This window comes from Bombina bombina, chromosome 1 (assembly GCF_027579735.1).
Source record: "Bombina bombina isolate aBomBom1 chromosome 1, aBomBom1.pri, whole genome shotgun sequence".
In the NCBI taxonomy this organism is placed as follows: Eukaryota; Metazoa; Chordata; class Amphibia; order Anura; family Bombinatoridae; genus Bombina; species Bombina bombina.
The window spans coordinates 1,101,975,444-1,101,998,821 of record NC_069499.1 but is presented as its reverse complement, the minus strand read 5'-3'; the positions used below and the strand labels follow the sequence as shown (position 1 = coordinate 1,101,998,821).

The window sequence follows — 23,378 nt, the reverse complement described above, 5'->3', positions numbered from 1 at the left end:
AAGTAGAAGGTCCTGTACTTGGACCCTGGACCTGGATCCGTAACAAGGAAGCTTGGAGTTCTGGCGAGACGCCATGAGATCCAGTTCTGGTTTGCCCCAACGATGAATCAATTGTGCAAACACCTCCGGATGGAGCTCCCACTCCCCCGGATGAAAAGTCTGTCGACTTAGAAAATCCGCCTCCCAGTTCTCTACACCTGGGATATGGATAGCCGATAGGTGGCAAGAGTGAATCTCTGCCCAGCGAATTATCTTTGAGACTTCTAACATCGCTAGGGAACTCCTTGTTCCCCCTTGATGGTTGATGTAAGCCACAGTCGTGATGTTGTCCGACTGAAACCTGATGAACCTCAGAGTTGCTAACTGAGGCCAAGCCTGAAGAGCATTGAATATCGCTCTAAGTTCCAGAATATTTATTGGAAGTTGTGTCTCCTCCTGAGTCCACGATCTCTGAGCCTTCAGGGAGTTCCAGACTGCACCCCAACCTAGAAGGCTGGCATCTGTCGTTACAATTGTCCAATCTGGCCTGCGAAAGGTCATACCTTTGGACAGATGGACCTGAGATATCCACCAGAGAAGAGAATCCCTGGTCTCTTGATCCAGATTTAGTAGAGGGGACAAACCTGTGTAATCCCCATTCCACTGACTGAGCATGCAGAGTTGCAGCGGTCTGAGATGTAGGCGTGCAAACGGCACTATGTCCATTGCCGCTACCATTAAGCCGATTACTTCCATGCACTGAGCCACCGAAGGGCGAGGAATGGAATAAAGAACACGTCAGGAATTTAGAAGTTTTGATAACCTGGACTCCGTCGGGTAAATTTTCATTTCTACAGAATCTATCAGAGTCCCTAGGAAGGAAACTCTTGTGAGGGGGGATAGAGAACTCTTTTCCTCGTTCACCTTCCACCCATGCGACCTCAGAAATGCCAACACTATGTCCGTATGAGACTTGGCAATTTGGAAGTTTGACGCCTGAATCAGGATGTCGTCTAAATAAGGGGCCACTGCTATGCCCCGCGGCCTTAGAACCGCCAGAAGCGACCCTAGAACCTTCGTAAAAATTCTTGGGGCTGTAGCTAACCCAAAGGGAAGAGCTACAAACTGGTAATGCCTGTCTAGGAAGGCAAACCTGAGAAACCGATGATGATCTTTGTGTATCGGAATGTGAAGATAAGCATCCTTTAAATCCACTGTAGTCATGTATTGACCCTCCTGGATCATAGGTAGGATGCTACGAATAGTCTCCATCTTGAATGATGGAACTCTGAGGAATTTGTTTAAGATCTTTAGATCCAAAATTGGTCTGAAGGTTCCCTCTTTTTTGGGAACCACAAACAGATTTGAGTAAAAACCCTGTCCCTGTTCCTCCTTTGGAACTGGATGGATCACTCCCATAACTAGGTCGTCTTGTACACAGTGTAAGAATGCCTCTCTCTTTATCTGGTTTGCAGATAATTGTGAAAGGTGAAATCTCCCTTTTGGGGGGGAAGCCTTGAAGTCCAGAAGATATCCCTGGGATATAATTTCCAACGCCCAGGGATCCTGGACATCTCTTGCCCACGCCTGGGCGAAGAGCGAAAGTCTGCCCCCTACTAGATCCGTTACCGGATAGGGGGCCGTTCCTTCATGCTGTCTTAGAGACAGCAGCAGGCTTTTTGGCCTGCTTACCTTTGTTCCAGGTCTGGTTAGGTCTCCAGACCGTCTTGGACTGAGCAAAAGTTCCCTCTTGTTTTGCATTAGAGGAAGTTGATGCCGCACTTGCCTTGAAGTTTCGAAAGGCACGAAAATTAGACTGTTTGGCCCTTGATTTGGACTTATCCTGAGGAAGGGCATGACCTTTTCCTCCAGTGATATCAGCAATAATCTCCTTCAAACCAGGCCCGAATAGGGTCTGCCCCTTGAAGGGAATGTTAAGCAGCTTAGACTTTGAAGTAACGTCAGCTGACCATGATTTAAGCCATAGCGCTCTGCGCGCCTGGATAGCAAAACCAGAATTCTTAGCCGTTAGTTTAGTCAAATGAACAATGGCATCAGAAACAAAAGAATTGGCTAGCTTAAGTGCTCTAAGCTTGTCAAGTATGTCATCCAATGGAGTCGCTACCTGTAAAGCCTCTTCCAGAGACTCAAACCAGAACGCCGCAGCAGCAGTGACAGGAGCAATGCATGCAAGGGGCTGTAGGATAAAACCTTGTTGAATAAACATTTTCTTAAGGTAATCCTCTAACTTTTTATCCATTGGATCTAAGAAAGCACAACTGTCCTCGACAGGGATAGTAGTACGCTTTGCTAGAGTAGAAACTGCTCCCTCCAACTTAGGAACTGTCTGCCATAAGTCCCGTGTGTTGGCGTCTATTGGAAACATTTTTCTAAAAATAGGAGGGGGAAAGAACGGCACACCTGGTCTATCCCATTCCTTAGTAATAATTTCTGTAAACCATTTAGGTATTGGAAAAACATCAGTGCACACCGGCACTGCATAGTATTTATCCAGTCTACACAATTTCTCTGGCACTGCAATTGTATCACAGTCATTCAGAGCAGCTAAAACCTCCCTGAGTAACACGCGGAGGTGTTCAAGCTTAAATTTAAATGTAGAAATATCAGAATCAGGTTGCATCATCTTCCCTGAGTCAGAAACATCACCCACAGAAAGAAGCTCTCCTTCAGCTTCTGCATATTGTGAGGCAGTATCAGACATAGCTCTTAAAGCGTCAGTATGCTCTGTATTTCGTCTAACTCCAGAGCTATCTCGCTTTCCTCTAAATTCAGGTAGTCTGGCTAATACCGCTGACAGTGTATTATCCATGACTGCCGCCATGTCTTGTAAAGTAAACGCTATGGGCGCCCTAGATGTACTTGGCGCCATTTGAGCGTGAGTCCCTTGAGCGTGAGTCAAAGGATCTGACACGTGGGGAGAGTTAGTCGGCATAACTTCCCCCTTGTCAGATTCCTCTGGTGATAAATTTTTTAAAGACATAATATGATCTTTATTGCTTAAAGTGAAATCAGTACAATTGGTACACATTCTAAGAGGGGGTTCCACCATGGCTTTTAAACATAATGAACAAGGAGTTTCCTCTATGTCAGACATGTTTGTACAGACTAGCAATGAGACTAGCAAGCTTGGAAAACACTTTAAATCAAGTTAAGCAAATATTAGAAACGGTACTGTGCCTTTAAGAGAAATAAATTTTGTCAGAATTTGAAAAACAGTGAAAAAAGGCAGTAAATCAAACGAAATTTTTACAGTGTGTATAATAAGCTAACAGAGCATTGCACCCACTTGCAAATGGATGATTAACCCCTTAGTTCAAAAAACGGATCAAAAAACGATACACGTTTTTTTTTTTTAACAGTCACACCACTTGCTGTGGGCCTACCTTCCTCAACAAACGATTTTGGAAAGCCTAAGAGCCCTTTAGAGATGTCCTATAGCATTCAGGGGACTCCTGGAGGAAGCTGGATGTCTCAGTCTGTAAAAGTTACTGCGCAAAAAAGCGCTAAATTAGGCCCCTCCCACTCATAGTAACACAGTGGAAAGCCTCAGGAAACTGTTTCTAGGCAAATTTAAGCCAGCCATGTGGAAAAAACTAGGCCCCAATAAAGTTTTATCACCAAAGTATATATAAAAACGTTTAAACATGCCAGCAAACGTTTTATATTGTAAATATAAGAGTATTACCTCAGAAAGTAAGCATGATACCAGTCGCTATTAAATCACTGTATTCAGGCTTACCTTACATAATTTTGGTATCAGCAGCATTTTCTAGCATTCACATCTTCTAGAAAAAATCTTAACTGCACATACCTCATAGCAGGATAACCTGCACGCCATTCCCCCGCTGAAGTTACCTCTCTCTTCAGTCATGTGTGAGAACAGCAATGGATCTTAGTTACAACCTGCTAAGATCATAGAAATCACAGGCAGATTCTTCTATTTTTCTGCCTGGGACAAAATAGTACCATTTAAAAATAACAAACTTTTGATTGAAGCAAGATAACAGCTACATTTCACCACTTTCCTCTTACTATCTCCATGCTTGTTGAGAGTTGCAAGAGAATGACTGGATATGGCAGTTAGGGGAGGAGCTATATAGCAGCTCTGCTGTGGGTGATCCTCTTGCAACTTCCTGTTGGGAAGGAGAATATCCCACAAGTAATGGATACACCTTACAAGAGAAATTTGGGTACAGTTTCCCTTTAATCATGCATGATTAAGGACTAAGTCCGAAATGTTGCAATTTTTTGGTCTGGCTTGGTTACTGTGCAGTTTGCACGAATAAATCTGTTGAAGATATGTTGGTTGTGCTGCTTCTTTTTTGTGATTTATATGTATTAAACTAGATACCATGTATAACACAACAGTAGCCAGAAGCGATGTATCTTTATCTAGATACCTTTGTGGAAGACAATAATGACTTATAAAAAGTAAATATTGTAATATTCAAAAAATTATTGATGTCTATAACAGTGATAACGTCTATTTAAAGATGGTGATGTCACCAGTGAATGGTAGTTGGTGCAGGTCAAGGCAGCTATCTGTGAGAGGATCAAGGCCACGATCCAGGATCAATGATCTGTAGACAATACAAAAAGACAGAAGCGCCACATGGCCCAATATTGTATGATACAATGAAGAAATGATAATGTGATGTATACACTCACATTTGGTGTGGCACCCCTAGTGGTGCAGAAGGGAAAATATCTGGGAGCAATAGCAGTCACCCAAAAGACTAACCTCCGGTAGGTGTTCAATAATCTGTAGATGATATATACAGAAAACAAGGGTGCCTATATGGCCGAGTATTGTTTGAACAAGCGAAGTATAATATGGTAAAATTACACTCACATTTAGTGGAGCACCTCCCTTGGTGCAATAGAGGCAAACTGGGATCAAAACAGTCACCCAGTAGACTGATATCCGGCAATCAGCAACACCCAACAGTTGATGAAACAGCCACTGGTTGGCTAAGAAACGCGTTGCTAGTATTTTATATTTATTTTAATAAAGTAAGTTTTATACAATTACTACTTACTTCCGTACATTTTTATATTTCTACCTGCATCCCAGCTCTTGTGTGGGTTCTTGGCCACCTCCTAGTGGCGGGAATTATATCCCACATGTTATGGAGCCATATGGACTGTCACCATTATACAAAATAAATACATTTAGAATCATTATGAGCAGTATAGGGCTTAAACCATAAAGGCATGTGGCTATGGGCAACACGTAAAACAATTTAAACAATGCTGGACAAAAAAAAATTCTATTCTTTAAATTATCCAATAAAAAAAGAGAACTAAAAAGGAAGCAAAAAGTTTAGGTGAAATGTGCTTACCCAGAGTTGTAAGAACACCTACCCAGAACTGTAGTACTGTGTTTAATAGAAGCCAGTGGGAAAAAAGTGATTTATGTAATAACGTTGGAAGCAAAAAAGTAAAATATTGTGCAAGATCACTTACTGTAGTATGCTCATCTTCAGTTGAAGACCATGAAGAACCTCTATTACCCTTTGCACATCTCCCAGTAGCTTATGAGTAGCCACAATTTTCTTGGCATTCTGGTGGGAGTAGTTATCTTCCAGAAATGGCAAACCATGCATATGACCATTGTTTAACCACTCTCGGTCATACCAGTACTTCAGGCTGAGCCTCTGCCCTGGAATGATAGCAATTTTTATTTTTTAAATTATATTTATTTTAAATATGCTTATGCAATACAAGGAAACAAAATCATATTGCCATATACATATCCAGCAAATTTGCTCTGACAATAGTTACAAAGTCAAATCCATTCTTAAACATAAGTATATCATCTTTATACAAAGCTAAAATACATTTAATTCCTAAATACATATGGATCTATCTTTGTCTTGTAGTTTGCAGACAATCATTCATCAACGAAAAATCATAGCATATACATAGAAACAACAAAATTAGACCTACTTAATATAGGTTGGAGTTTAATATACAAAGGTTTGATGGCTAGATATTGGACCATTGACCCCTACCTTAATTATGGCACCTATATCATTTTTATGCTTACTAGCTAAAGTAGCAATTAAGGAGTGGGGGTCCTAAATAGAAAACAGCCTATGCAAAATTAGAGAAAACAGAATTTATGCTTACCTGATAAATTACTTTCTCTTGCGATGTATCCAGTCCACGGATTCATCCTTTACTTGTGTGATATTCTCATTCCCTACAGGAAGTAGCAAAGAGAGCACACAGCAAAGCTGTCCATATAGCTCCCCCTCTAGCTCCACCCCCCAGTCATTCGACCAAAGGTTAGGAAGAAAAAGGAGAAACCATAGGGTGCAGTGGTGACTGTAGTTTAAACAATTTTTTTTTTACCTGACTTAAATGCCAGGGCCGGCCGTGGACTGGATACACCGCAAGAGAAAGTAATTTATCAGGTAAGCATAAATTCTGTTTTCTCTTGCAAGGTGCATCCAGTCCACGGATTCATCCTTTACTTGTGGGATACCAATACCAAAGCTTTAGGACACGGATGAAGGGAGGGAACAAGACAGGTACCTTTTAAACGAAAGGCATCACTGCTTGCAAAACCTTTCTCCCAAAAATAGCCTCCGAAGAAGCAAAAATATTGAATTTGTAAAATTTGGCAAAAGTATGCAGTGAAGACCAAGTCGCTGCCTTACAAATCTGCTCAACAGAAGCCTCATTTTTGAAAGCCCATGTGGAAGCCACTGCTCTGGTAGAATGAGCAGTAATTCTTTCAGGAGGCTGCTGGCCAGCAGTCTCATAGGCCAAACGGATGATGCTTTTCAGCCAAAAGGAAAGAGAGGTAGCAGTCGCTTTCTGACCTCTCCTCTTACCAGAATAGATAACAAACAAGGAAGATGTTTGTCTGAAATTCTTAGTTGCTTGTAAATAGAACTTTAAAGCACGAACTACATCAAGATTGTGTAATAGACGTTCCTTCTTCGAAGATCGATTAGGACACAGAGAAGGAACAACTATTTCCTGGTTAATATTCTTGTTAGAAACAACTTTAGGAAGAAAACCAGGCTTGGTACGCAAAACTACCTTATCTGCGTGGAACACCAGGTAAGGTGAATCACACTGTAAGGCAGATAATTCTGAAACTCTTTGAGCAGAAGAGATAGCTATCAAAAACAAAACTTTCCAAGATAACAACTTAATGTCTATGAAATGTAAAGGTTCAATTGGAACCCCTTGAAGAACTGAAAGAACTAAATTTAGACTCCATGGAGGAGCCACAGGTTTATAGACAGGCTTGATTCTGACTAAAGCTTGAGCAAACGCTTGAACGTCTGGTACCTCTGCCAGACGCTTGTGTAACAGGATAGACAAAGCAGATATTTGTCCTTTTAAGGAACTAGCTGACAATCCTTTCTCCAGTCCTTCTTGGAGAAAAGACAATATCCTGGGAATCCTAATCTTACTCCATGAGTAACCCTTGGATTCACACCAACAAAGATATATCCGCCATATCTTATGGTAGATTTTCCTGGTGACAGGCTTTCTAGCCTGAATCAGAGTATCTATAACTGACTCAGAGAACCCACGCTTTGATAGAATTAAGCGTTCAATCTCCAAGCAGTCAGACGTAGAGAAACTAAATTTGGATGCTTGAACGGACCCTGTATTAGAAGATTCTGCCTCATTGGCAGTGTCCATGGTGGGACAGATGACATGTCCACTAGGTCTGCATACCAAGTCCTGCGTGGCCACGCAGGCGCTATCAGAATCACTAAGCCTTCTCCTGCTTGATTCTGGCAACCAGACATAAAAAAAACATAAGCCAGATTGAAGGACCAAGGCGCTGCTAGAGCATCTATCAATACAGCCTTGGGATCCCGGGACCTGGACCCGTAGTGAGGAAGTTTGGTGTTCTGACGGGACGCCATCAGATCCAACTCTGGGGTGCCCCATAGCTGAGTCAGCTGGGCAAATACCTCCGGGTGGAGTTCCCACTCCCCCGGGTGAAAAGTCTGACGACTTAGAAAATCCGCCTCCCAGTTGTCTACTCCTGGGATGTGAATTGCTGAGAGATGGCAGGAGTGATCCTCCGCCCACCTGATTATTTTGGTTACTTCCGTCATCGCTAGGGAACTCTTTGTTCCCCCCTGATGATTGACGTAAGCTACAGTCGTGATGTTGTCCGACTGAAATTTGAAGAATTTGGCCGCCGCTAGTTGAGGCCATGCCTGAAGAGCGTTGAATATCGCCCTCAGTTCCAGAATGTTTATCGGGAGAAGAGTTTCTTCCCGAGACCATAAGCCCTGAGCTTTCAGGGAGTCCCAGACCGCACCCTAGCCTAACAGACTGGCGTCGGTCGTTACGATGATCCACTCTGGCCTGCGGAAACATATTCCTTGAGACAGGTGATACTGAGACAACCACCAGAGAAGAGAATCTCTGGTCTCCTGGTCCAACTGAATTTGAGGAGACAAATCTGCATAATCCCCATTCCACTGTTTGAGCATGCATAGTTGCAGTGGTCTGAGGTGTATCCGAGCAAAAGGGACTATTGTCCATTGCCGCAACCATTAGTCCGATTGTCTCCATGCACTGAGCCACAGATGGCCGAGGAATGGAATAAAGAGCTCGGCAAGTAGTTAAGAGTTTTAGCTTTCTGACCTCCGTCAGAAATATTTTCATTTCTACCGAGTCTATCAGGGTTCCTAGGAATGGAACTCTTGTGAGGGGGGAGAGAGAACTCTTTTTGATGTTCACCTTCCACCCGTGAGACCTCAGAAAGGCCAATACAATCTCCGTGTGAGACTTGGTTCTTTGGAAAGTTGATGCCTGAATTAAGATGTCGTCTAGGTAAGACGCCACTGCTATGCCCCGCAGTCTTAGAACCGCCAGGAGGGACCCTAGCACCTTTGTGAAAATTCTGGGAGCAGTGGCCAACCCGAAAGGAAGAGCCACAAACTGAAAATGCTTGTCCAGAAAGGCGAACCTGAGAAACTGGTGATGATCTTTGTGGATAGGAATGTGCAGATACGCATCCTTTAGATCCACGGTAGTCATATATTGACCCTCCTGGATCATTGGTAAGATTGTCCGAATGGTCTCCATCTTGAATGATGGAACTGAGGAATTTGTTTAGAATTTTGAGATCCAGGATTGGTCTGAAAGTTCCTTCTTTTTTGGGAACCACAAACAGGTTTGAGTAAAACCCCAGTCCTTGTTCTGCAATTGAAACTGGGTGGATAACTCCCATGGTATGTAGATCTTCTACACAGCGTAAAAACGCCTCTTTCTTTGTCTGATCTGTAGACAGACGAGAAATGTGGAACCTTCCCCTTGGAGGAGAGTCCTTGAATTCTAGAAGGTATCCCTGGGCTACAATCTCTAATGCCCAAGGATCGTGTACATCTTGCCCAGGCCTGAGCGAAGAGAGAGAGAGAGAGAGAGAGAGAGAGAGAGTCTGCCCCCTACTAGATCCGGTCCCGGATCGGGGGCTACCCCTTCATGCTGTCTTGGTGGCAGCTGCAGGTTTTTTGGCCTGTTTACCCTTATTCCAGCCCTGGTAAGGTTTCCAGTTTGCCTTGGGCTGTGAAGCGTTACTCTCTTGCTTTGCAGCCGGAGAGGATGAAGCGGGGCCGTTCCTGAAATTGCGAAAGGGGGCCGTTCCTGAAATTGCGAAAGGAACGAAAATTAGCTTTGTTCTTTGTTTTAAAGGCTTTGTCCTGAGGGAGAGCATGGCCTTTTCCCCCGGTGATATCTGAAATAATCTCTTTCAATTCAGGCCCGAATAGGGTCTTCCCTTTGAAAGGAATGTTCAAAAGCTTGGATTTAGACACATCGGCCGACCAGGACTTTAGCCATAGCGCCCTGCGCACCAAAATGGCGAAACCTGAATTTTTCGCCGCTAACTTAGCTATTTGGAAAGCGGCGTCAGTGATAAAAGAATTAGCTAGCTTTAGAGCCTTAATTCTATCCATAATTTCCTCATATGAGGTCTCCGTCTGGAGCAAGTCTTCCAGCGCCTCAAACCAGAAAGCAGCTGCAGTAGTTACAGGAATAATGCAGGCAATAGGTTGGAGAAGAAAACCTTGTTGTAAAAGGGTTAGACGCACTAGAGGTACTAGGCGTCGCTTGCGCGGGCGTAACTGGTTGTGACACTTGGGGAGAGGCAGACAGGCTACCCTCGTTACCTTCAGTCTGAGAATCATCTTGGGCCACATTCTTAAGTGCAACAATATGATCTTTAACCCCTTAATGACAACAGTACTTTTCCATTTTCTGTCCGTTTGTGACAAAGGCTATTTTTACATTTTTGCGGTGTTTGTGTTTAGCTGTAATTTTCCTCTTACTCATTTACTGTACCCACACATATTATATACCGTTTTTCTCGCCATTAAATGGACTTTCTAAAGATAGCATTATTTTCATCATATATTCTAATTTACTATAAAAAAATAAAATAAAATATGAGGAAAAAATGGAAAAAAAACACTTTTTTTCAACTTTTAGCCCCAAAATCTGTTACACATCTGCAACCACCAAAAAACACCCATGCTAAATAGTTTCTAAATTTTGTCCTGAGTTTAAAAATACCCAATGTTTACATGTTCTTTGTTTTTTTTTGCAAGTTATAGGGCCATAAATACAAGTAACACTTTGCTATTTCCAAACCACTTTTTTTCAAAATTAGTGCTAGTTACATTGGGACACTGATATCTTTCAGGAGACTCTGAATATCCCTTGACATGTATATATTTTTTTTAGAAGACATCCCAAAGTATTGATCTAGGCCCATTTTGGTATATTTCATGCTACCATTTCACTGCCAAATGCGATCAAATACAAAAAATCGTTCACTTTTTCACAAATTTTTTCACAAACTTTCGGTTTCTCACTGAAATTGTTTACAAACAGCTTGTGCAATTATCGCAAAAATGGTTGTAAATGCTTCTCTGGCATCCCCTTTGTTCAGAAATAGCAGACATATATGGCTTTGGCGTTGCTTTTTGGTAATTAGAAGGCCGCTAAATGCCACTGCGCACATACGTGTATTATGCCCAGCAGTGAAGGGGTTAATTAGGGAGCTTTTTGGGGTAATTTTAGATTTAGTGTAGTAAACAACCCAAAGTATTGATCTAGGCACATTTTGGTATATTTCATGCCACCATTTCACCGCCAAATACGTTCAAATAAAAAAATATTTTACATTTTTCAAAATTTTTGGTTTCTTACTGAAATTATTTACAAACAGCTTGTGCAATTATGGCACAAATGGTTGTAAATGCTTCTCTGGGATCCCCTTTGTTCAGAAATAGCAGACATATATGGCTTTGGCGTTGCTTTTTGGTAATTAGAAGGCCACTAAATTCCGCTGCGCATCACATGTGTATTATGGCTAGCAGTAAAGGGGTTAATTACGTAGCTTGTAGGGAGCTTGCAGGGTTAATTTTAGCTTTAGTGTAGAGATCAGCCTCCCACCTGAAACATCAGACCCCCTGATCCCTCCCAAACAGCTCTCTTCCCTCCCCCACAATTGTTCCCGCCATCTTAAGTACTGGCAGAAAGTCTGCCAGTACTAAAATAAAAGGTATATTTGTTTTTTTATAGCATATTTACATATGCTGCTGTATAGAATCCCCCCTTAGCCCCCAACCTCACAGATCCCCCATCAAACAGTTCTCTAACCCTCCCCCTCTAACTTAATGGGCACCATCTTGGGTACTGGCAGCTGTCTGCCAGTACCCAGTATATTAAAAAAAAAAAAAAAATGCTTTTATTATTTTTTGGCCTTTTTTGCCATTTTCTGTAGTGTAGCTCCCCCCCCCCTCCCAGAACCCTTCGATCGTTTATTACATTAAAATACCCCCTTTTCTCCCAATTTTGAAATACATTTTTCTGTAGTGTAGCAGTTCCCACCCGCTCCTTTCACGTGCCCACGTGCCCGCCTGCCACCCACGCGCGCGCGTCCGTGCGTGCCCCTGGACACTGCCGCCTCCGATCCCGCCCCCCTCCACATCACAGGCCCTTGGCAGGCCGCCCACCCACCTCCCTGCCTTGCTCCCACCCACCAACGAAGCTCTGGTGCAGAGAGGGCCACAGAGTGGCTTTCTCTGCATCGGAGGATTGTAAAGGGGTATTGCAGGATGCCTCCATATCGAGGCATCACTGCAATACCCTCAGAGCTGCTGGAAGCGATCGCAATCGCTTCCAGCACTCTGTTAGACAACTGACGTACCAGGTACGTCTATTGTCATTAAAGGGACATTATACACTCATTTTTTCTTTGCATAAATGTTTTGTAGATGATCTATTTATAAAGCCCATAAAGTTTTATTTTTAAATAAATGTATAGTTTTGCTTATTTTTAAATAACATTGCTCTGATTTTCAGACTCCTAACCAAGCCCCAAAGTTTTATGTGAATACTGTCAGCTACCTTCTCCAGCTTGCTCCTGTTTGTGTAAAGGGTCTTTTCATATGCAAAAGAAGGGGGAGGGGGGGGGAGTGTCTTATTTGCCACTTGCAGTGGGCTTTCCATCTACCTTTTCAACAGAGCCAAACTGACAGCTTCTAAGTAAGTTTTTAAACAGTTTTATACTGGATTTTTATATCAGTATCTGTGCATCTTATTCTTTATAGTAGTGTCTGTTACATGCAGTTATATGAAAATGAGTGTATACTGTCCCTTTAACTGCTTGTTAATGCATGACGTACCTGGTACGTCAGTTGTCATTAAGGGGTGAAAGTGTATAGACATATCAGTACAAGTGGGACACATTCTGAGAGGGGGTTCCACCATTGCTTCTAAACACATTGAACAAGGATTTTCCTTAGTGTCAGACATGTTTAACAGACTAGTAGAGTAAACAAACCGGCTTGGAATCACTTTAATCAAATAAAAAACACAATTTGAAAAAAACGTTACTGTGCCTTTAAGAGATAAAAAGAGCACACAATTTTACAAAACGGTGAAAAATGCAGCAATCTTTCTGAAATTTTCACAGTACGTAGCTAAAGCCTTAATACGATTGCACCCCAAGTTTTAAAACGATTAACCCCTTAATGCCCAAACCGGAGCAGCCTAAAGCCAACACCTGGTTAAATCACTACAGCACCTTGCCACAGCCTTGCTGTGGCCCTACCTTCCCTTAGGGATCAGATTTGGGGGAATATAGCTTCTTTTAGGCCCTCAAACATCAGCAGGACCCTCCATGTGAAGCAGCATGAACTTCTCTGCAATTCTCTGAGGCAATTAGGCTCCTCCCACTCTACTCCGGAGCTGTGAGGCCTAGTAAATCACTCCTAAGTGACTAACAGCCAGCCATGTGATAACCCCAGAAAAAACCCAAAAGGGCTTTCAAAGTGTCTTGCAAAACGATTTTTCCTTAGCCAAACAATCTATTGCCCTGAATAAGTGTCAACCAGTATATTAGCCCTATTATGTAAGCATTCAATTCCTTACTAAGTCTGTGAACATAGCTTACCCTCCCCTCATGGGGATATTGTCAGTCTCTTCTAGCATTATCTCAGTATTGTCTAGAAATAAATAACTGAACATACCTTATTGCAGATCACCCTGCAAACTGTTTCCCCCAACTGAAGTTTTCTGGTACTCCTCAGTCCTGTGTGAGAACAGCAGTGGATTTTAGTTACAACATGCTAAAATCATTTTCCTCTCAGCAGAAATCTTCATCACTTTTCTGCTAGAGAGTAAATAGTACAAACCGGTACCATTTAAAATAAACTTTTGATTGAAGATAATAAAACTACAATTCTAACACCACATTCACTTTACACTCCCGAGAGAGACCCTAGTGCTTAGAGCCAGCAAAGAGAATGACTGGGGGGGTGGAGCTAGAGGGGGAGCTATATGGACAGCTTTGCTGTGTGCTCTCTTTGCTACTTCCTGTAGGGAATGAGAATATCCCACAAGTAAAGAATGAATCCTGAAGTTAATCTCTTCAGGAACTCTGTATTATGTTATTTGGATTATAATTATAAAAAAACAAGTCTCTCCTTTTCTTTCTTTATTTACAAAAATTGTGGGATACTGATTTGAAAAGCCAATAGGATGTAAGCAGCTCTCACCCTATTGGCTGATTTTAAATTTTCAACCAATAGGAATGCAAGGTACCCCAATACAAAAGGGAGCCGCCTGGAAGAAGACTTTTGCCGCCTGGAAGAAGATTGATCGCCGGACTTATTTTGGGGTTTGTTTTTTTGGGGTTGTGCCCATACAAATGCCCCTTTAGAGGCAATGGATAGATTCGTTTTTAGTTAGACTTTTTTTATTTTGGGGGATGTAATTTTAGGGGGTAATATGTATTTTTGTTTTTGGAAAAAGAGCTGTTATCTTTTGGGCAATGCTCTACAAAAGGTTATTTTTTTTATTTTGGGGTGGCTTTTATGTTTTTAAGGGGGTATTAGATATGGAATAATTTTTTTTATTTTGGATGATTTAGTTTATTATTATTTTATTGTAATCTTAGTTTTATATTTTAATGTAAAGTTAGGATTTTTTATTTTGGGTAATGTTAGTTTTTCTTCAAGTAATTTATGATTTTTATTTTTTGATAATTTGTAGTTAATTTTTATGTAGTTAGGATTTTGTTATTTTATGTTAGTGCATTTTAATTGGGGTTAATTTAGGGGGTGTTAGGTTAGGGGGCTTTGTTATTAGATTAATACTTTGCATTGTGGGGGGTTGGCGGCTTAGGGGTCAGTTTTATTAGGTAGTTTGCATTGTGGGGGGTTGGCAGATTAGGGGTTAATATGTACTTTGCATTGTGGGGGGTTTGCGGATTAGGGGTTAATACATTATTAAGTAGTTTGCGATGTGGGGGTTGGCGGTTTAGGGGTACTTCGTTTTATTAGGTAGTTTGCGTTGTGAGGGGGGGGGGGGTTGGCGGATTAGGGGTTAATTAGGTAGTTTGCGTTTTGGGGGGTTGGCAGATTTGGGTTAATAGAGTACTTTGCATTGTGGGGGGTTGGCGGATTAGGGGTTAATACATTTATTAGGTATTCTGCGATGTGGGGGTTGGTGGATTAGGGGTTTATACTTTTATTAGTTATTGCGATGTGGGGGGATGGCGGTTTAGAAGTTGATATTACGCATGCATTAGGTGTTGAGGCTTCCAGGGAGTTACGGTACTTTTATACTCCGTGCAAGGCTTGCTACGTCTGCCTATGTGTGGCAAGGTGAAATTGGAGTAAAATGTCTCCAATTCTGCGCGCTTAAGTCCTTGCGCTGAATATGTGATACCAACTTTCGACACCGGTTCTATGTTAGTTTATGGGAGTAAAAACCTGCAGGCGACGGGTAAATTATACGCACGTAACTTGTATGCTGCACCGTATATATGTGATCGATTGACTAGACTAAAAATTAGCAACTCCGGGTTTTGCGCCCGACACCGCATATGTAATTTCGCACCTAACGATCAGAAACTACTGCTTGCAGGACTTTCCAAAATCCACTTAAAAAAAAGCAAAAACATCATAAAGAAAAAATTTAGAAAGGTAAGCAAAGAAGAACCAACAACCATAACTTTGCGTAAACATCCAGCCTTCAGCTTGTACACTGGTATAGACCTAAGAAGCTGCTCGGCAAATTTGATCAACAGAAGCCTCATTCTAAAAAGCCCAGGAAAAGACAACCAACCTATTAGAATGGGCAGTAAAAACTTAAAAAGAGGAGGCTAACCCGTCTCTAAAAACGTTTATAAATCAAAAGCCTCAATCAGGAAGCCAACAAAATAGCTGTGGTCTTTTAACCCATTATAAAAAAATAATAATCAAACTAGAGGATTAGTTAAAATCCTTAGAAGCCTGCAAATAGAACTTCAAAGCTATAACATGCAAAATATGAAGAATAGATGCCAGTTCCTAAGGAAGGAAAAGAAAAGAGGCGCCCAATGGTGCGATATCGTAGATGCAAGTGTGAAGAGACAAAAGTAGATATCAATTGTACTCACAAACACAGCTGCACATCAAGTGCAATAATCAGCGGACCGAGGCTTTGGAGCCGCTCGGCTAACTCAGTCCACTAGTGTCAATTTGTTCATCACCAACCATTTGTTATTTATTGGCGCACTCCTAGGTTACAGTTTTATCTGGTTTACTGTAGTTTTATAAAATACGAAGAAGCCTCTCCTTTGGATTAGGACAAAAAGAAAGTAAAACAAAATTAATGATTAAAATGGTCTAGAGACTCCAATTAAAGAAATCATCTTAAAACCACCTTATCCGGATGGACAACCAGATAAGGAGGCCCACAGAGAAAAGTAGAAAATTCAGAAATTCTTTTTACAGCAGGAATTGCTAAAAGAAACAAAAACTTTCAACCTGAGATATTCTTAGAACCAAATAGAGGTTCCAAAAAAGGAGAAATTGATTTTGCCACTGGCTGAATCCTGACTAAAACTGGAACAAAACTGAAAAAGTCATGAAGTTTAGCAAGCTAGTAGAGAAACAAAAGTGAAAGAGCCAAAATCTGTCACTTTAAAAAAAAAAAACTGGTGGCTAAACCCTTAGTCAAACCATCCTGAAGAATTCAAGAAGTTCGAAGAGTGCCAACTAAAATCATGCTTAAAAAACAGATATATAAAGGCCTACCAAACCCTATGAAAAACAGTCCTAGTCACAGGTTTACAGACCAGAATAAAGAACTCAATAACAGAACTTCTCTGTCTAAAAAGTAAGCATTCAATCTACAAGTCACCAAGTTGAGAGATTTTAGAACTTGATCAAAAAACAAAACAGCCCTTGAGAAAGGTCGTAACACAGAAGACAACTGGACATCTACACCAGACCCACAAACTAATTTCTGCGAGGCCATGCTGGAGCAATCAGAATTACTGATAATACTTTCTGCTTGATCCTGGTTATCACTCTTGATAACAGAACAAGAGATGGAAATATGTAAACCAGACAAAACAACCAAGGAGCCACTAGAACCACAAATGTCGCCTGAGGATCCCTGAACATCTCAAAATATCTGGGGAGCTTGCTGTTCAACCGAGAAGCCATCAGAACTATTTCTGGAAGACCCCGACTGAACCACAATCTGATAGAAAACTTCTAAAAGAAGAAAACACTCCCCGGATTACTCCTGGAATATGAACTGCAGAAATTAAACAAAGATTATTATTTGCCAAGAACAAAATTCAGGACACCATCATCTCAAGGGAAGTGTGCATTCCTACTGGATGATAGGAGTAAGCCACTATTGTGACATTATCTGATAAGACTGCACAGCGTTCCAAAAAATTTATAGTTACCCTTGCCTCCTGAGGAAACCAAACTCCCTGCACTCTCCGAGACCCTCAGACTGCACCACAACCAAAAAGACTTGCATTTGTTAAGATCACAGTCTAATTAGGATGAACAAAAAATGGCCAGAGTACGAAGAATTGATGATAAATTCAACAAAACATCAGGAATTGTCTTGCTCAGAAATCCAGAAAGATTTTCTGAGAAAGCTGAGTATTTGCTTTGTCAGAAAGTCTCATAGAATTTGAATCTATTTGAACCTCCAGAAAAGTAACCATACCTGGGGAACCAGTAAACTGTTTGTAATAATGGCTTTCCAACCATGTTGTTGAAGAAACAACATTATTGACAACAAGAGTCTGCAGGAGAGAAATACTGCTGAAAGAAAAGATGGAACATGAATTAAGAGATATCATCCAGACCAGGAAACAATGCAATAACCTGAAAACTGATTATGCATAAGAAGGTATCCAGTACCTTAGAGAATATTCTGAAAGCTGCACCCAGACAAAACTGAAGAGCAACAGACTGAAAAAAAAACATAATTTATGCTTACTTGATAAATTTATTTCTCTTGTAGTGTATCCAGTCCATGGATCATCCATTACTTGTGGGATATTCTCCTTCCCAACAGGAAGTTGCAAGAGGATCACCCACAGCAGAGCTGCTATATAGCTCCCCCCACTCACTGCCATATCCAGTCATTCTACCGAAACAAGCCGAGAAAGGAGAAACCATAGGGTGCAGTGGTGACTGTAGTTTAATTAAAATTTAGACCTGCCTGAAAAGGACAGGGCGGGCCGTGGACTGGATACACTACAAGAGAAATAAATTTATCAGGTAAGCATAAATTATGTTTTCTCTTGTTAAGTGTATCCAGTCCACGGATCATCCATTACTTGTGGGATACCAATACCAAAGCTAAAGTACACGGATGATGGGAGGGACAAGGCAGGAACTTAAACGGAAGGAACCACTGCCTGTAGAACCTTTCTCCCCAAAACAGCCTCCGAAGAAGCAAAAGTATCAAATTTGTAAAATTTGGAAAAAGTATGAAGGGAAGACGAAGTTGCAGCCTTGCAAATCTGTTCAACAGAGGCCTCATTTTTTAAGGCCCAAGTGGAAGCCACAGCACTAGTAGAATGAGCTGTAATCCTTTCAGGAGGCTGCTGTCCAGCAGTCTCATAGGCTAAGCGGATTATACTCCGAAGCCAAAAAGAAAGAGAGGTTGCCGAGGCCTTCTGTCCTCTCCTCTGTCCAGAGTAAACAACAAACAGGTTAGATGTTTGGCGAAAATCTTTAGTAGCCTGTAAGTAAAACTTCAAGGCACGGACTACGTCTAGATTATGCAAAAGACGTTCCTTCTTTGAAGAAGGATTAGGACATAATGATGGAACAACAATCTCTTGATTGATATTCTTGTTAGAAACCACCTTAGGTAAAAACCCAGGTTTTGTACGCAGAACAACTTTATCTGAATGAAAGATCAGATAAGGAGAATCACAATGTAAGGCATATAACTCTGAGACTCTTCGAGCCGAGGAAATAGCCATCAGAAAAAGAACTTTCCATGAAAGAAGTTTGATATCAATAGAATGAAGGGGTTCAAACGGAACCCCTTGAAGAACTTTAAGAACCAAGTTTCAGCTCCATGGAGGAGCAACAGGTTTAAACACAGGCTTAATTCTAACTAAAGCCTGACAAAATGCCTGAACGTCTGGAACTTCTGCCAGACGCTTGTGTAAAAGAACAGACAGAGCAGAAATCTGTCCCTTTAAAGAACTAACTGATAATCCTTTGTCCCAACCCTCTTGGAGGAAGGACAATATCCTAGGAATCCTAACCCTACTCCATGAGTAATTCTTGGATTCACACCAATGAAGATATTTACGCCATATCTTGTGGTAAATTTTCCTGGTGACAGGCTTTCGTGCCTGTATTAAGGTATCAATTACTGACTCGGAGAAGCCACGCTTTGATAGGATCAAGCATTCAATCTCCATGCAGTCAGTCTCAGAGAAAGTAGATTCGGATGATTGAAAGGACCTTGTATTAGAAGGTCATGTCTCAGAGGCAGAGTCCATGGTGGAAAGGATGACATGTCCACTAGGTTTGCATACCAGGTCCTGCGTGGCCACGCAGGCGCTATCAATATCACCGATGCTCTTTCCTGTTTGATTTTGGCAATCAGACGAGGGAGCAGAGGAAACGGTGGAAACACATAAGCCAGATTGAAGAACCAAGGCGCTGCTAGAGCATCCATCAGTGCCGCTTCTGGGTCCCTGGACCTGGATCCGTAACAAGGAAGCTTGGCGTTCTGGCGAGACGCCATGAAATCCAATTCTGGTTTGCCCCAACAAAGAACCAATTGAGCAAACACCTCCGGATGGAGTTCCCAGTCTCTGCCCAGCGAATTATCTTGGAGACTTCTGACATCGCTAGGGAACTCCTGGTGGCTGATGTAAGCCACAGTTGTGATGTTGTCCGACTGAAATCTGATGAACCTCAGTGTTGCTAGCTGAGGCCAAGCCAGAAGAGCATTGAATATTGCTCTTAACTCCAGAATATTTATTGGGAGGAGTTTCTCCTCCTGAGTCCATGAACCCTGAGCCTTCAGGGAGTTCCAGACTGCACCCCAACCTAGAAGGCTGGCATCTGTTAAAATTGTCAAATCTGGTCTGCGAAAGGTCATACCCTTGGACAGATGGGCCCGAGATAACCACCAGAGAAGAGAATCTCTGGTTTCCTGATCCAGATTTAGTAGAGGGGACAAATCTGTGTAATCCCCATTCCACTGACTGACCATGCATAATTGCAGCGGTCTGAGATGCAGTCGCGCGAATGGCACTATGTCCATCGGCGCTACCATTAAGCCGATTACTTCCATGCACTGAGCCACTGTGGGGCGCGGAATGGAGTGAAGAACACGGCAAGCATTTAGAAGTTTTGATAACTTGGACTCCGTCAGGTAAATTTTCATTTCTACAGAATCCATTAGAGTCCCTAGGAAGGAAACCCTCGTGAGAGGAGATAGAGAACTCTTTTCTTCGTTCACTTTCCACCCATGCAACCTCAGGAATGCCAGAACTATCTCTGTATGAGATTTGGCAATTTGAAAGCTTGACGCCTGTATCAGGATATCGTCCAGGTAAGGAGCCACCGCTATGCCTCGCGGTCTTAGGACCGCCAGAAGTGAGCCCAGAACCTTTGTAAAAATTCTTGGGGCTGTAGCCAACCCGAATGGAAGAGCTACAAATTGGTAATGCCTGTCTAGAAAGGCAAACCTCAGGAACTGATGATGATTCTTGTGAATCGGAATGTGAAGGTAGGCATGTACTGACCCTCTTGGATCATGGGTAAAATGGTTCGAAAAGTTTCCATCTTGAATGACGGAACTCTGAGGAATTTGTTTAGGATCTTTAAATCCAAAATTGGTCTGAAGGTTCCCTCTTTTTTGGGAACCACAAACAGATTTGAATAAAACCCCTGTCCTTGTTCCGTCCGCGGAACTGGATGGATCACTCCCATTACAAGGAGATCTTGTACGCAGCTTAGGAATGCCTCTTTCTTTATCTGGTTTGCAGATAATCTTGAAAGGTGAAATCTCCTTTGTGGAGGAGAAGCTTTGAAGTCCAGAAGATATCCCTGAGATATGATCTCCAACGCCCAGGGATCCTGAACATCTCTTGCCCACGCCTGGGCGAAGAGAGAGAGTCTGCCCCCTACTAGATCCGTTGTCGGATAGGGGGCCGCTCCTTCATGCTGTCTTAGAGGCAGCAGCAGGCTTTCTGGCCTGCTTGCCCTTGTTCCAGGACTGGTTAGGTTTCCAGGCCTGCTTGGATTGAGCAAAAGTTCCCTCTTGTCTTGAAGCAGAGGAAGTTGATGCTGCATCTGCCTTGAAATTTCGAAAGGCACGAAAATTAGACTGTTTGGCCTTTGATTTGGCCCTGTCCTGAGGAAGGGTATGACCCTTACCTCCAGTAATGTCAGCAATAATTTCTTTCAAACCAGGCCCGAATAAGGTCTGCCCCTTGAAAGGAATGTTGAGTAATTTAGACTTTGAAGTCACATCAGCTGACCAGGATTTGAGCCATAGCGCCCTACGCGCCTGGATGGCGAATCCGGAATTCTTAGCCGTTAGTTTAGTCAAATGAACAATGGCATCAGAAACAAATGAGTTAGCTAGCTTAAGAGTTCTAAGCTTGTCAACAATTTCAGTCAATGGAGCTGTATGGATGGCCTCTTCCAGGGCCTCAAACCAGAATGCCGCCGCAGCAGTGACAGGCGCAATGCATGCAAGGGGCTGTAAAATAAAACCTTGTTGAATAAACATTTTCTTAAGGTAACCCTCTAATTTTTTATCCACTGGATCTGAAAAAGCACAACTGTCCTCAACCGGGATAGTGGTACGCTTTGCTAAAGTAGAAACTGCTCCGTCCACCTTAGGGATAATCTGCCATAAGTCCCGTGTAGTGGCATCTATTGGAAACATTTTTCTAAATATAGGAGGTGGGGAAAAGGGCACACCGGGCCTATCCCACTAATTACTAATAATTTCTGTAAGCCTTTTAGGTATTGGAAAAACATCAGTACTCACCGGCACTGCATAGTATTTATCCAGCCTACACAATTTCTCTGGCACTGCAATTGTGTCACAGTCATTCAGAGCAGCTAATACCTCCCCAAGCAATACACGGAGGTTCTCAAGCTTAAATTTAAAATTAGTAATCTCTGAATCAGGTCTCCCCGATTCAGAGACGTCACCCACAAACTGAAGCTCTCCATCCTCAGGTTCTGCATATTGTGACGCAGTATCAGACATGGCTCTTACAGCATCTACGCGCTCTGTATCTCGTCTAACCCCAGAGCTATCGCGCTTGCCTCTCAATTCAGGCAATCTGGATAATACCTCTGACAGGGTATTATTCATGATTGCAGCCATGTCCTGCAAAGTAATCGCTATGGGCGTCCCTGATGTACTTGGCGCCATATTAGCGTGCGTCCCTTGAGCGGGAGGCGAAGGGTCCGACACGTGGGGAGAGTTAGTCGGCATAACTTCCCCCTCAACAGACCCCTCTGGTGACAATTCTTTCATAGATAAAGACTGATCTTTACTGTTTAAGGTGAAATCAATACACATTCTCCTATGGGGCTCCACCATGGCTTTTAAACATAATGAACAAGTATCCTCTGTTTCAGACATGTTTGTACAGACTAGCAATAAGACTAGCAAGCTTGGAAAACACTTTAAAGCAAGTTAACAAGCAATATAAAAAACGTTACTGTGCCTTTAAGAGAAACAAATTGACAAAATTTGAAATAACAGTGAAAAAAGGCAGTTACACTAACAAAATTTTTACAGTGTATGTAACAAGTCAGCAGAGCATTGCACCCACTTGCAAATGGATGATTAACCCCTTAATAACAAAAAAAGAATAATAAATGACAAAAACGTTTTTTAAACACAGTCACAACAACTGCCACAGTCTACTGTGATTGTTACCCTCCTCAAACACGACTTTGAAGCCTTTTGAGCCCTTCAGAGATGTCCTGTATCATGCAGAGGGAAGCTGAATGTCTCTGTCAGTATTTTTATCTGCACAGAAAAGCACTAAAATAGGTCCTTCCCACTCATATTTAAACAGTGGAAAGCCTCAGGAACTGTTTCTAGGCAAAAATCAAACCAGCCATGTGGAAAAAAACTAGGCCCCAATAAGTTTTGTCACCAAACATATATAAAAACGATTAAACATGCCAGAAAACGTTTTATATTACACTTTTATAAGAGTATGTATCTCTATTAATAAGCCTGATACCAGTCGCTATCACTGCATTTAAGGCTTTACTTACATTAATCCGGTATCAGCAGCATTTTCTAGCAAATTCCATCCCTAGAGAAATATTAACTGCACATACCTTATTGCAGGAAAACCTGCACGCCATTCCCTCTCTGAAGTTACCTCACTCCTCAGAATATGTGAGAACAGCAATGGATCTTAGTTACTTCTGCTAAGATCATAGAAATCACAGGCAGATTCTTCTTCTAATGCTGCCTGAGATGAAACAGTACACTCCGGTACCATTTAAAAATAACAAACTTTTGATTTAAGTTAAAAAACTAACTATAATACACCACTCTCC

General features: G+C 42.0%; 1 protein-coding gene across 1 annotated transcript in view; it reads right to left on the bottom strand.

Annotated features, from left to right (window-relative positions):
* Positions 1–23,378, bottom strand: part of PHF20 (PHD finger protein 20) — a gene marked incomplete in the record, with an annotated part of 1,076,425 nt that overhangs the window by 143,533 nt on the left and 909,514 nt on the right. The window contains 1 exon segment of the mRNA XM_053696620.1: positions 5,467–5,662. Within this exon segment, the coding sequence (XP_053552595.1) occupies positions 5,467–5,662 (196 nt within the window).